This window comes from Callorhinus ursinus, unplaced genomic scaffold (assembly GCF_003265705.2).
Source record: "Callorhinus ursinus isolate GAN/ISIS: 27379988/994484 unplaced genomic scaffold, GSC_fseal_2.0 scaffold6, whole genome shotgun sequence".
Classification (NCBI taxonomy): Eukaryota; Metazoa; Chordata; class Mammalia; order Carnivora; family Otariidae; genus Callorhinus; species Callorhinus ursinus.
In genome coordinates this window covers 37488781-37502719 of record NW_027397068.1, presented here as the reverse complement: position 1 = coordinate 37502719, position 13939 = coordinate 37488781, and the positions used below count along the sequence as shown (strand labels likewise).

Below are 13939 nucleotides of genomic sequence, written 5' to 3'. Positions count from 1 at the left end.
TTTTTATCAGTTGCTTTAGTCAGGGCCTTCACTCCTGTTTTACCACCTGCCCTGTCATTTCCAGTTGCTCTGGACCTGGCCATTCTGTTTCTGTCTGGCCCTTGAGTTTTCAGTCCCTCTTTCAGGCCCAAGCTGGAGCAGGGCACAAGCCAGGAGCTGGTCCTGGACACGGAAGCAGGTATTGAATGTGTTCTGCCCTTCTGTCTTAGGGTTGCTGGATGAAATACAGGACTCTGTTAAAATTTGCATGTCGGATAAACATATATATTTTATGTAAGTTTATGTCACATGGACTCTTATTTCCTAAATCTGGCATCCTACTCTATTCTTACTTATAATTCACATCGTACCACCAGTAGGTACTCAGTAAGTAGCAACTGACATTTTAACATTTGGAAAAAGAATCTTGGAGCCTTGGAGAAAAGGACAGAGAACTAATCTATTTCAGCATTTGAAAGAGATAAATTGAGCAAGGCTCATGAATGAATATTTTAATTTGATATGGGGTAAAATTGGAAACTGTCATGGCTGGGACGGTTTTTCCCATGCTGGGCAATGACAGATAGAAGGCTACTGGACTCGGGCCTTGCTCAGTGAAGAACTGCGTCAAGGAGGAGCATCATTCCCAGGACTGTCTTCACTGCATCTCGATGCCCATTAGAGGATGCTGAACCCTGTAATTGTGGTAGACTCCAGGCCTGCAGTCTCTGTAAATGCTGTCATACCCAGCTCCGCATCCTGTCATCTCTGGGTGACACTGGCCTCTTTCCTTGTCTATCCTGTTAATTCACTTCTCCCTGTATTGCCTTGCCTACTCTGAGGGTAGCTAAGTGTCCTCTTTTATCAAGCTATTCTCCCTTAGCTCTGCTTAATTCTTGTGGCCTAGGAGGGCAGTGAGGAGGCAGCGTGGATGGAGGCCCACAGTGTTCATTGGACCTCTTCTACCAGCCAGGTGCATTATCCGATTTGATCTCTTGACCATGCTGTGAGGAAAGTGATGTTACTCTTTTCTTAAATACATACTTTATTTTTCTAGAGCAGTTTTAGATTCATAGCAAAACAGAATGGAAAATATAGAGTGTGTTCCCATTTATCCCTGCTCCAACACTCCCCACTATTAACATCAGGCACCACCGTAGTACCTTTGTTACAATTGATTATTATTTTTTAAAGATGAGAAAACTAAGGGTTTATGAGATCAGACTCTTAGGCAGCAGGGCTCCGTCTTTCCCAGGGGAAGCCTGCTTGCTCTGCTCCCTCTGACAGCTGGCCTCAGCATCAGATCTCTCCCTGGCCTGACGCTCCTTCCGGTTCTCTCAGCCTTCATTCCCACAGGGAAATGTAAGCAGTGGTGCCGCTTCAGATAAGAAGGTGTGGCTAGATTGTTGTCTTGTGTTCACACATCTAGAAATTCTTCTCCAGTGGATAACTGAGGTTTTGGAGAAGCTGTGACTTGATTCCCTGAAATGACTTTTTATTTTTCCTTTCTGCCACTTCCCAGTCCTTCAAAGACTAGAAGAAGGAAAGTTGATACAGTGATCCTAAAAATGTTTTGTGTTGAGATTTTATCTGAAAGTCCCAGAAGGTACTTTCATGGAACAATCAAATCATTTCAGGCACAGTTTGATAGAATCTACTGTCAGGCTTTTAAGATCCGTGTTTTTCAAAGCATCAACTGTTACGTATAATCTTAAGAATGAAGGCTATCCATTTCTGCTTTAACAATCAGTGATGTGGGTTGACCTCACACCCTAGACCTCGCCTGAACCAGGCACAGCCCCTCATGTCCTTTAGAACAGGGGAATGTGAGTGTCACTGGACTACAGTTTCTTCACTTTAGTGCCAAATGGCAAGCTGTTACATAAATGAGGCAAAGGTGGCCTCTGTCTTTTGGCCCTTGAGTTGCTCATGTATGTAGGCTGAAATATTGTTAGCTCAATAGCCCACTCATACTAAATTCAAATTTTTTCACATCCAATTACGAAAGAAAGGAAGGAAGGGAGGGAGGGAGGGAGAAAGAAAAGAAGAGAAAAGAAAAAAAAAGAAAAGAAAAGAAGAGAAAAGAAAAGAAAAGAAAAGAAAAGAAAAGAAAAATACAAGCAGAGTTTTAGCCATTTACAGCCTGCCTGCCTTACACGCTTTGTGAAACCTTACCCAGCATCTGTTGACCATTGATAAGATAGGGCCTTGTGGTTTTAATACCTCAGGCTGCTACTCCCTTCTGGAGTTCTCCCTCTCATGCTTCTGAACGAAGTCACTTAGCATGTAAGCTCCCTCTCTCCTGGGAGTTCCCTTGCTCTCCTTTCTTTCTGGAGGATGGCTTCTTTTCCTTAAGCCTCTGGACAGTCTTTCCTTTTTTTTTTTTTTTTAAGATTTTATATATTTATTTGTTTTAGAGAGAGAGTGCACATGTGCGAGTGGGGGGAGGAAGGGCAAAGGGAGAGGAAGAGGCAGAGAATCTCAAGCAGACTCTGCACTGAGCATGGAGCCCTACACAGGGCTTCATCCCACAGCCCTGAGATCATGACCTGAGCCAAAACCAAGAGTCGGCCACTCAGCTGACTGAGCCACCCAGGTGCCCCGGACAGTCATGCTGTGAAGGACTTCCACTTCTCATGCAACCCTGTCCAGCCACCAGCGAGTAAAGCTCGTTGTGCATTACTGCCTCTTGTGGGCATATGTATGCCCTAGATCACCCCCAAATCCCTCCAGCAAACCCCCTATAGAAGCATACCCAACACAACTAAGACTTCAAGAAAGCCAGTATATGAATCTTCAGAATTAAAGTTGACCCATATTGCCTTACATCATTCTTTCTTCTTCCTCCTTTTGGATACCAAATAGTTGTATATATTTTTAAATGTATAGATTTAGAGTTTGTGTGCTAAATAAGTTTGCCTGGTTTTATGTATATTTGCTTCTCCTATTTATATATGTTATTAGGAAAATGTATGATGCTTGTTCAGATTACAGTGATCAGAGACATGCTTAGATTTTTAATAAAAATAAGCATAGTGCCTATAATTTATCATGCACTTACTTTGTCAGGCAATGTATTAGGCTCTTTACATGCATTATTTTACTTAATCATCATGGTAACTAATGAGGCTAGTTCTTTTATTTATTTACATCTATGGGTGTGGCAGGTGGGTTCAGAGAGATTCCTTGCCTCACTTAGAGTCACATTAATGATGGCAGAACTGGGATATGAACCCAGTTTGTCAGATGCCTGCACCTGTGACCTGCTCTTTCACAAATTCCTCTTCAATAAGTGACATTTTCTATAAGGACACATGGGGAAGTAAGTAAACAATCTCAGCAGGCAGAGCCACATCTCACGGAGTAGAAGAGAATTCATCAACATTCAGGATTCAGCAGCATTGTTTGTAGTGCCACAGCGGCTCTACAGACCTGACCTAACTCTCCCGGGACGCCATGTCTGCTTCCCAGCCTCCTCGTGCTTTTCTCTCCTTACCGTCTATCTCCCTCATGGTTTCATCGGCCTCATAACTCCCTTTTTATGGTCTTTTCCCTTTGCGTATTTGTACTTCTCTGCTTCTCCCTCACTCTGGCCTCTGGATTCTCTGTGAATATCTGTTATACTTCCATAGGTAGAGGATTGGATTGGTCCATCCATTAGAGAGAGCTTCAGATCCAGGCACCTCATCTCCAGGGCTCATGGCAGCCCTTAGGTGTCTGCCTTTGGGTCAGGCATCAGCCCCTAGATCAGTCAGCTGGGGCCAGGGACTTAACTCTGATCATGCTGTACAAATGATGGAAATTTGTGTAAGGCCACACGGGAGGGGGCTATGAGTGGGACTTGAGCTTGCAGGCTTTTTTAAAGGGCCAATGAAAGCTCAAGTCTTCATAAGATCTGTCTGGCAAAAACTGTGATTCTCAAAAAGATTTTTAATGTATTTATTGTGACTAACCTAAGATCATATGGCTAAAGCATCAGCAAATAAAAATATTTGGATGGGTATTTCCTAGCAATAAAAATGTAAGTTATGAAATCTATACAAACCTGGGAAAAATTCAAGCATTTTTTTTGGTTGTGGCTTCTCATGCCCTTGAATATGTCATAAAATAAAATTGAAAATAAATCATTAGGTACAACAGTAGAGTTGGGTACATTAGTTTTCTTATTCTGCTATATTTATAAACATTTATGGGTATGTAAGAAGAGACAATGCTAAGCTTCCATGCATTATCAATTAGATTATAAGCATGATAGACTCATGTACACTTTCTTTTAATCCTTTAGCATCTTATTATTCATAGTGTAGCAGACACTCAATAAATGACATTGTTTAATTACTTAGCCCTGATGCCAATTGAGAAGAAATCACTAGTAGAAGAATCTTTGATAAGCATAGAGTCAAGGAGAAAAATGTTATTTTTTTGGATATTTCATGTCTTAATTCAAATTTTTCTGGGTCAAGATAGTGGATTAGTATTTTGGAATTTTGTATCATTCTCTTCTGTTTCCATTCACACCATGTGTTAGCTATACCCCTCACTAATGCAACTATAAGCATTCAGGAAAATATAAATCTTTCTTATGCTTTCAGGGTTACTTTTTCATGAGGGTTTTACAACTGTGTTTGAAGTCCTAATCAACCTCCAGTTTAGGGCTATTTTAATCCTTCTATTTGGGATTTCAGGCTGTAGAACTCTTAATTAAATTGATGAAAGACTACAAAACAAAATTAAGGAGCATGTGAAGATGAAGATTAATCCTATCCATGGACTTCTTTGTTAGTAGTTGAATTTTGGAATTGACCTTCTTGTCCTATCAGTTCATAAGCACACTGAGTCTAGAGAGATTAAATGCCTTCATCCCCATGGTCCCTCAGCTGGCTAGTGGCTTAATATTGTAAAATTAGAAGCCAGTAGCATTTTGATGTTTTCAGATATCTGTATAAGTCATAAATCTTAGTTACAAAGCTGACTTTATATATGACTTGTGAGTTCATTCTCTCTGGTATTCTAAACAAACACACACACACACACACACACACACACACACACACACACACACCATGTCTTCTGTTTGGCTTTAACTTGGTAAACCATTTCCAGAGGTCATCAGCCACTGGAATCAGTTAACAACATGGCCATTCCTTCTTATTTCACGAGGTCCCGGAGAAACCACTCTTTGTTCCATTCAAGGTATTTTGACCACATGGTTTTCTTTTTCTTTTTCTTTTCACTCTCTAACCCTAGAAATCCCATGGGATGAGGAACCCATTTTGAGAAATGTGTCACAGCAACTTTTGAAATGTAGGAAACCAAGTAATTAGTGTCAGATTTTCCCTTGGGGAAAAAAGATGAGAAAGGTTAATATACACTACAGAGGTAATTCAAGGAGGTTCTGTACTAGTGGTACATTGTATAGATGATAATTTTTGATAAAGCAGCAATCTTCTATGGGAATGATTTATGCCATCTTTGAGTCATTAATAGTATATGACACTGGTTTCTACTCAGACTTAGAGCTGAAACAAATCATCATAAAGTTTTGTTGTTGTGGTTGCTCTTGTGTCAGGTATATTTCAAAAGCTTTTGAATTTATAAAGTGTCTTTGGAAATTTACAGGAATGAAGTTTACCAAATGTAGTACATTTAATAGGAAAACCAAATCAAACTCAGATGTAATCTCAAGGTGTTTTCGTGGATTTCATATCCCTAGTCTTTTCAGAGGCTCATTGGTTTCTTTTTCTGTGATGTGAATTTAATTGGTTTCAGTATAGGTTTAAATTCAATAAACATGTGATTACCCACCATGTGGGAAGCAGTACAGTAGGTGCAATCACAGGCTATGTTCATGTATTCCTTACACACACCCCATGAGAAATTATCCCATTTTTTTCAGATAAAGTCTCATAAAAACTATGATTCGTCCATGTTTATGGGACTAATCAGTGGCATAATAGGGATTATAAATTAGGTTATTTTATCCTTAAATCTATTATACTTTCCAATAAAATTATAAGGAGAAAATCTTGAAAGTGCTACCTTGTCCACATTCTTTTGACTGGTGGAAGATCAACAGTCTGATTCATCAAAGGAAGATTCTGATGCTGACTCATTAAAGGAAGATGATGCAATGTGTTGGTTAATGCCATGACTTTGGAGTCAGGCCAACACAGGGATGAACCCTGGCTCTTCAGCTGTGAAGAAATAACATAACCTTGAATAAAGTACTTTGGGTTTTAACTTCCAAGCCACAGTTTCTTTATCTACCAAATAATAGTAATACAACATTTCAGAGTTGAAATTATAATTGAGTACAATACTGAATGTAGAGCATTTAGCAGAGTACCCGGCAAATTGTACAGATTTTTGGTAGTTATTATTCATAGTAATGGTAGTGAGATAGGAAAATAATATACAAATTGGCTAAAGAAAGATTTTTATTATTGTGTTCAGGGACATATGAAGACTTAATTAATAAAATTATATTGATCTCACTGAAGATTTTTAGTGATAAACAGCCCTCATGTGGTATTTGTAACTTTAGGTGATGCTTTTTAAGATATTTTAAAATTTGGAGCCAGAGGAGAACATTTTCAAATTATGCCCATATTTTGATTACTGTTGCTAATGGATTGGGAATAGTGGCATGAATAAATTCTAGACACATAAAGAGTCCCTTGCCCTCTTTAAAAAAATTTATACAAAAATAATTATATTCTTTGAGTCATAAAAAAATTTCTACACCTGTTATACAGTGGTTAGGCAACTATTTTGACAGGCTTTTAGAACAATTTCTCCCCTTGAAAATTGTTCACTTTCTACTAGAGTTAATGTTTAGCACAATAAGTCAGAACTTTATCTGTAAGCCAGGAAAAATTAATTTGGTTTTCGTTATATGTAGATAAATTAATTTTATTAAAGTTAATTTAAAAATAATTTATATAATTGTGGCAGAGAGGTTTGGCCTTTAAAAACCTTCTTGGTACAAGGAGTCTAGATTAGGAGTATACAAATCAGTCTTTAGTTACACAGGGATACACACATGTATACAATTAAGATTGATTATATTAAAACAAGCTGAAATTTCCCCAAATTTAGATATAATCATAGAGTTTCATTTATATTGTCTAGACTTCTCCACATAGACTTGGTCAAATACATCAAAGTGTTTAAAGTGATAACCTTGTATATTTGTCTATATACTATGAGGTTGACAAAATACAAAGAACTTGTGCAAAAACCAGAATCTTAAATATAGACTCTTTGCAGAGTTGACTTTTCATGAGAATGAAATAGATAAATGTATGAATGGTTATCCTTTTACGAAAAGCTAAATTTCTGTTACTGGGAACTGAATTAAAAACGATATGTGCTCTTTTTAAACTACCAAAACTGAAACAGGAAGAAATAGAAAACCTGAACAGACCCATAACCAGCAAGGAAATTGAAGCAGTAATCAAAAATCTCCCAACAAAGGAGAGTCCAGGGTTGAATGGCTTCCAGGGGAATTCTACCAAACATTTAAAGAAGAACTAATACCTATTCTTCTGAAGCTGTTTCAAAAGATAGAAAGGGAAGGAAAACTTCCAAATTCGTTCTATGAGGCCAGCACTACTTTGATCCCAAAAGTAGACAAAGACCCCACCAAAAAGGAGAATTACAGACCAATATCCCTGACGAATATGGATACCAAAATTCTCACCAAGAAACTAGCCAATAGGATCCAACAGTACATTAAAAGGATTATTCACCAGGACAAACTGGGATTTATTCTGGGGATGCAAGGGTGGTTCAACATTCGCAAATCAATCAATGTGATAGATCACATTAATAAAAGAAAAGACAAGAAACATATGATCCTCTCAACTGATACAGAAGAAGCATTTGACAAAGTACAGCATCCTTTCTTGGTTAAAACTCTCCAGTGTAGGGATAGAGGGAATGTACCTCAATATCATAAAAATCATCTACAAAAAGCCCAAAGCACATATAATTCTTAATGGGGAAAAGCTGAGAGCTTTTCCCCTAAGGTCAGGAACATGGCAGGTATATCCACTCTCACCACTGTTGTTCAACATAGTACTAGAAGTCCTAGCCTCAGCAGACAACAAAAAGAAATACAAGGCATTCAAATTGGCAAAAAAGAGTCAAACTCTCACTCTTCTCAGATGACATGATAGTTTATGTGGAAAACCCAAAAGATTCCACCCCAAAATTGCTAGAACTCATATAAGAATTCAGCAACGTGGCAGGATATAAAATCAATGCACAGAAATCAGTTGCATTTCCATACACTAACAAGGAGACAGAAGAAAGAGAAATTAAGAAATCGATTCCATTTGCAATTGCAACAAAAACCATAAGATACCTAGGAATAAACCTAACCAAAGAGGTAAAGGATCTATATTCTAAAAACTACAGAATACTTATGAAAGCAATCAAGGAAGATACAAAGAAATGGAAAAACATTCCATGGTCATGGATTGGAAGAACAAATATTGTTAAAATGTCTATGCTACCTAGAGCAAACTACACATTCAATGCAATCCCTATCAAAATACCATCAAAGTCTTTCACAGAGCTGGAACAAATAATCCTAATATTTGTATGGAATCACAAAAGACCCCGAATAGGCAGAAGAATGTTGAAAAAGAAAACCAAAGCTGGTGGCATTACAATGGCAGACTTAAAGCTCTATTACAAAGCTGTAATCATCGAGACAGTATGGTGCGGGCATAAAAACAGACACATAGATCAATGGAACAGAATAGAGAACACAGAAATGGACCCTCAATTCTATGGTCAACTAATCTTCGACAAAGCATAAAAGAATATCCAATGGAAAAGGGACAGTGTCTTCAAAAAATGGTACTAGGAAAATTGGACAGCCACATACAGAAGAATGAAACTGGACCATTTTCTTACACCATACCCAAAGATAAACTCAAAATGGATGAAGGACCTAAATGTGAGACAGGAATCCATCAAAATACTTGAGGACAACACAGACGGCAACCTCTTTGACCTTGGCCACAGCAACTTCTTGCTAGACACGTCTCCAAAGGCAAGGGAAACAAAAACAAAACTGAATGATTAGGACTTCATCAAGATAAAAAGCTTTTGTGTAGCAAAGGAAACAGTCAACAAAACTAAAAGGCAACCTATGGAATGGGAGAAGATATTTGCAAATGACATATCAGATGAAGGACTAGTATCCACGATCTATAAGGAGCTTACCAAACTCAACACCCAAAAATCATAATCCAGTCAAGAAATGGGCAGAAGATATGAACAGACATTTATTTCTCCAAAGAAGACATCCAAATGGCCAACAGACACATGAAAAAGTGCTCAATATCACTAGCCATCAGGGAAATACAAATCAAAACCACAATGAGATATTACCTCACACCAGTGAGAATGGCTAAAATTAACAAGTTAGGAAATGACAGATGTTGGTGATAGAAGAAATAGCGCAGAGATCATAGGGGAAGGGAGGGAAAACTGAATGGGAAGTCATCAGAGAGGAAGGAAAACCATGAGAGACTCTTAACTATAGGAAACAAACAGGATTGCTGGGGTGGTGGCAGGATGGGGTAACTGGGTGATGGGCATTAAGGAGGGCATGTGATGTGATGAGCACTGGGTGTTATGTGCAACTGATGAATTATTGAACGCTACATCTGAAACTAATGCTATATTGTATGCTGGCTAATTGAATTTAAATAAAAAAAATGGTATGTGCTCTTTTAAAGAAATCTCCTTTTGTAAATATAAAGAGGCAATGGGTATGTGTGTGTGTGTGTGTGCTAGTTTATTCGTACCACTGTCACCTAATTAATAATTGTCCTTTTAACTAAGCAGTGAGTATTAAGGCTTTAACATTTAAGTCTTCAACAGATGATCTATTTTGTAGCAAAAACCTCTCAAATTCAAATTATAATCCCATTTTCATTTCTTTTCTCAGATGATGAAACATGCTTGGAATAATTATAAACGGTATGCCTGGGGATTAAATGAACTGAAACCTATATCAAAAGAAGGCCATTCGAGCAGTTTGTTTGGTGAGTAGAATGTGCTTTGGTTTCCTAGTGACAGTAACTTTTCTCCAGTTGCCAGAACTTGTGGGTGGCGATGTTTGTATGCCCCTCCTGGCCATGTTGCTAGGAAACTTGCATACCTGATGGGAGTTACCTGTAAGGACTGTGCATAGTGTGTCCTTCAGACAGAGCACTTTACATTAGAAAAAGAGCACATAGAATCACTTGCGTCCCTTGAAAAAAATACTAATGCCTGGGAACACTTCCAAAGATTCTTATTTAATGGATATAGGCACAGCATCATGAGTTTTAGCTCCAGGGGTGAGACCCAGCTGAGGAACATTTGGTCAGCCCCATTAACTGCTTCCTGTCAGGTAAAAGTAGTGTCTTTATTGATAAGCGGGCCAAGGCAGCCTGCATGGTGATCTTCACTGTATCTTGGTGACTCTCGACTTTAGCTCTGGGTTGCTCCTGTTTGTGCCATAGAAGAGAAAGTGAGAATGGATTAGGTCAGTTATTTGAACTTCCATTTATCGACTTTGGCATGCTTTATTGCATTTGGTCCTCACAGCATGCCTTGGTGATTGGTCCTGGGAGTGTTAATAACATTCCCATTGTGGAGGTGAGGAAGCTAGGTAACAGAAATGTTGGGTTCCTTGGGTCACAGAGGTACCCGGTGCCCTTCTTATCGCACTGGATTCTTTTTTAACCAGCACAATTTTGCCTATAAGTAAGAGGATGAAGGGGATAGAGTCATTCTGACACTTCTTAATTCCCCATAGAAAATGTGACTTTTTATGCTATAACTGAAGGTGTTAAATAGTATCAAATCATATAACAAACAACAGTATCAACTGACATTATGTGCCAAGTGCCAATTGTTGGACATCTCACTTAACCTCATTATTATACACATTTTATAGATGAGAAAAATGCAGCTCAGAATAGCTTGCCTCGTATTAGCCACATACTAACTGAGCTGGGGCCAGAACCCAGGTGTGGCTAAGGTCAGAATCCATGGTTCTAATCACCACGCTATGCTTTTCCCTTTATTCAGGATCTTCCATGTGTTTGGCTCTCCTTCCAGCATTGGTGTTAATCAACACAGTACAAGTCTTTGCAGAGTTCCTGGCCTAGTGCAGAAGACCTGTGTGTAAATAGTTGTCAAAGCATTAGATGGTTCAGTAGATATTCATCTTTCAAGTGCAGATATTCATATGAAGTAGGAACTCAGGTAGGGAGTAGGGAATTATAAGGACAGGTAGGAGGAACTGGCAGAGTGGAAGAAAGGCTGGCGGGCCTTTTACAGTGACACAGTTTAGAGATGAAGAGAGCCCAAACCTGGAGTAGTGGCAGTAGAAGTGATTTCAGATGTTTTTATAAAATAGTGTTTTCAGTAAGCATGGGTGGTAAGACATAGGAATTGAAGACAAATTCAGAAACTTCATACAGACTCAGAAGCTTTTAGTTTTTCATTATTTACTATAACTTTTTAAAATCTAATTCTGTTTTTGCCTTTATCTCTATGAAAGTTGCTTGTATCATTAATAATTCAGTTTTGTGTAAATTTGTCATAATCTTTATCAAAGAGATTATTTGGTTCTCTGTTAATGTGTTGATGATTTTTTTTAAATTATTATTAAGCATTGAAACATACTAAGTCTCTTAGTATGGAATGTGCAGATGAAGAAGACATGACTTCTCCATTCTGAGGAAGTTTGCAGACTAAAAGAGATGCACACAAGTAATTACACTGAAAGGCAGAAAGCGATAAGTGCAAGATCAGTGTAAAATCTTCATGTCAAGGGGCTTCGGAGGAAATGAATCATAGAGTCAAGATGGGCTGGGTGGGTAGGAGGGGAGGTTAGGATCAGTCAGGCTTTCAAAGAGGGGGTGAATTCCATTTTTGAATAATGGCTTCTTAGAGCTATCATACTTTTAGAACTAATTATATTTAAAAGTTTTGCACAGGTACACTTGGATGTGATTACACTAAAATTAATATGTGTATTGCTCCTTTGTTTCAGATCTATTTTTTTCTTGCTAGAGAATGCAGTCACAAATGAAATTTCTAAGAGATATTTTCTACAGCTTAGAAGAAACTTTAAAGATTAGTGTATCAGTCCATAGCCTGTGATAATTATTAGCTGGGTTTTAAGGCAGCTTTTAAATCTTCTTTCAGTGAAAATTTTAGACTGTGTTCGGTATTACTGTTCATTAATAAATTCAGTATTATCGTCTTCCTCTCCCTTTCCAGGTATGGTCAATTTGCTTGTATGTCTCTGTCAAATATTTTAATCAATAAATATTTTTCTGATATTTTCAGGTAGTATTAAAGGAGCAACAATAGTAGATGCCCTGGATACACTTTTTATAATGGAAATGAAAGATGAATTTGAAGAGGCAAAATCATGGGTTGAAGAGAATCTAGATTTTAATGTGGTGAGTTAAACAAAAGCTGCCAATTCAGTTCTTAAGTCTCAGCTTAACATGGACAAACTCTGTTGTGGGACCAATTCTTGTGTTATATGACCGAGCAGAAACAAATAATGCAATTTTAAATAGTACCACACTATAGTCTTGCCCTCCATTACTACACAAGTACGTCTTTGGGTTTTTGTTTTTGTTTTTGTTTTTGTTTTTGGCATAATTAAGAGTAAGGAAAAGAAATTAAAATTTATCGAGACCTTCCTGTTCAAGTCTCACAACCATCCTATGAGATGGGCATTGTTTTCCTGCCTGCGCGGTTTAGAAACCGGAGTTTCAGAGGCTTAGCCAGATGACAGCTAGTTGCGTGGTAGGGCTGTGAGTCCGGCACACATCTGTGTGGTAACACACAGGTCCTGTTTTGCACCGTGTCAGGGCACATCGTTTTGATTTTGTTCAGTGGAGCACAAGGTGCCAGGTGATGAGATACAGTTCAACAAAAGACCACAGAGAAATTAAAATAGAGAAGTTTATCAGTCACAGGTCCTGAGGAGGTATGCAGCAGCCTCCCGGGCCACACAGAGACGTCAAGGCAGAGGGGACCTGGGGTACATGCCCTTATTAGGGTGGGTGTAGTCCTTTGGGGCCCTAGGCTAAGGCCAGAATGGTCAAATCAAACCAAAAAGAGCGGAGGTTTGGGTTGAGCGCCACAGGGGTCTTTTCTAAGGCGTGCACAAGGGAGAAAGGCCCTGGGAGGCGAGGGAGACTGTTGATCACAAGGGTGAGTGGGGGGGGGGGCGGGGAATCACATCAGGGACTTGCATTTGCTTGTGCTTCTGCAGGCTGTTCTGCAGGACATGTGCTTGCATGAGGAGGGAGCTAGCGTTGTTGGAGGGCCCCCACAGGCCACTCGAACGCTGACGCAGCAATACCGTGGGGACACTCCGCTAAACTCTCAACACGCATCCAACAGCAGCGGCATCCACTCTTGCACATATACGGCTTCAGCCTTTGTTCACTGTATACCCTTCGCTGTATAAAATTCTGTCACTGTGTATTTGAAGTCTTAAAAAATCTTTGTATGTGTACTCTCATTCTTAACAAATACTTCAAAACCTATTATACACTAAGGAAAAGGTTCAGAATTTAGGAGACTGGACACTCGCAGTGCTTCTTGATAATTTTGATTTGGGAGGACAACGTCATGTCAGAGCTAATCTAACGTCACTATTTTACCTCATATAATGAGGCTGACCAAAAAACTTGTTCTAAGAAAAGAAAGAGTGTTGGCCCAGCTGTTTTTTAGTCATTCACTAATTTTGCATTATTGGTATTATTTTTAATCTGAGATTCTTCCACAGAAAGCATTGTAAGCCTCTTGGCCATCTGGTATGCATCCAATACCTGTAAACCCCCATAACCAGGCACAAGCAACATGCTGTATGTTGAGAATGGATAAAGAAAGAGTGTTTCCCTGTCAATGCCCCCACTAT

The 13939-nt window shown here is 38.8% G+C and overlaps 1 protein-coding gene across 2 annotated transcripts in view; it reads left to right on the top strand.

The window, feature by feature from the left end:
- The window catches only part of MAN1A1 (mannosidase alpha class 1A member 1), a 162223-nt gene that overhangs the window by 32607 nt on the left and 115677 nt on the right, over positions 1-13939 (top strand). For both annotated transcript variants that reach the window (XM_025864927.2, XM_025864919.2), the window contains exons 3-4: positions 9947-10043; positions 12346-12461. In XM_025864927.2, the coding sequence (XP_025720712.1) occupies positions 9947-10043; positions 12346-12461 (213 nt within the window). The remainder of the gene's footprint in view (positions 1-9946; positions 10044-12345; positions 12462-13939) is intronic.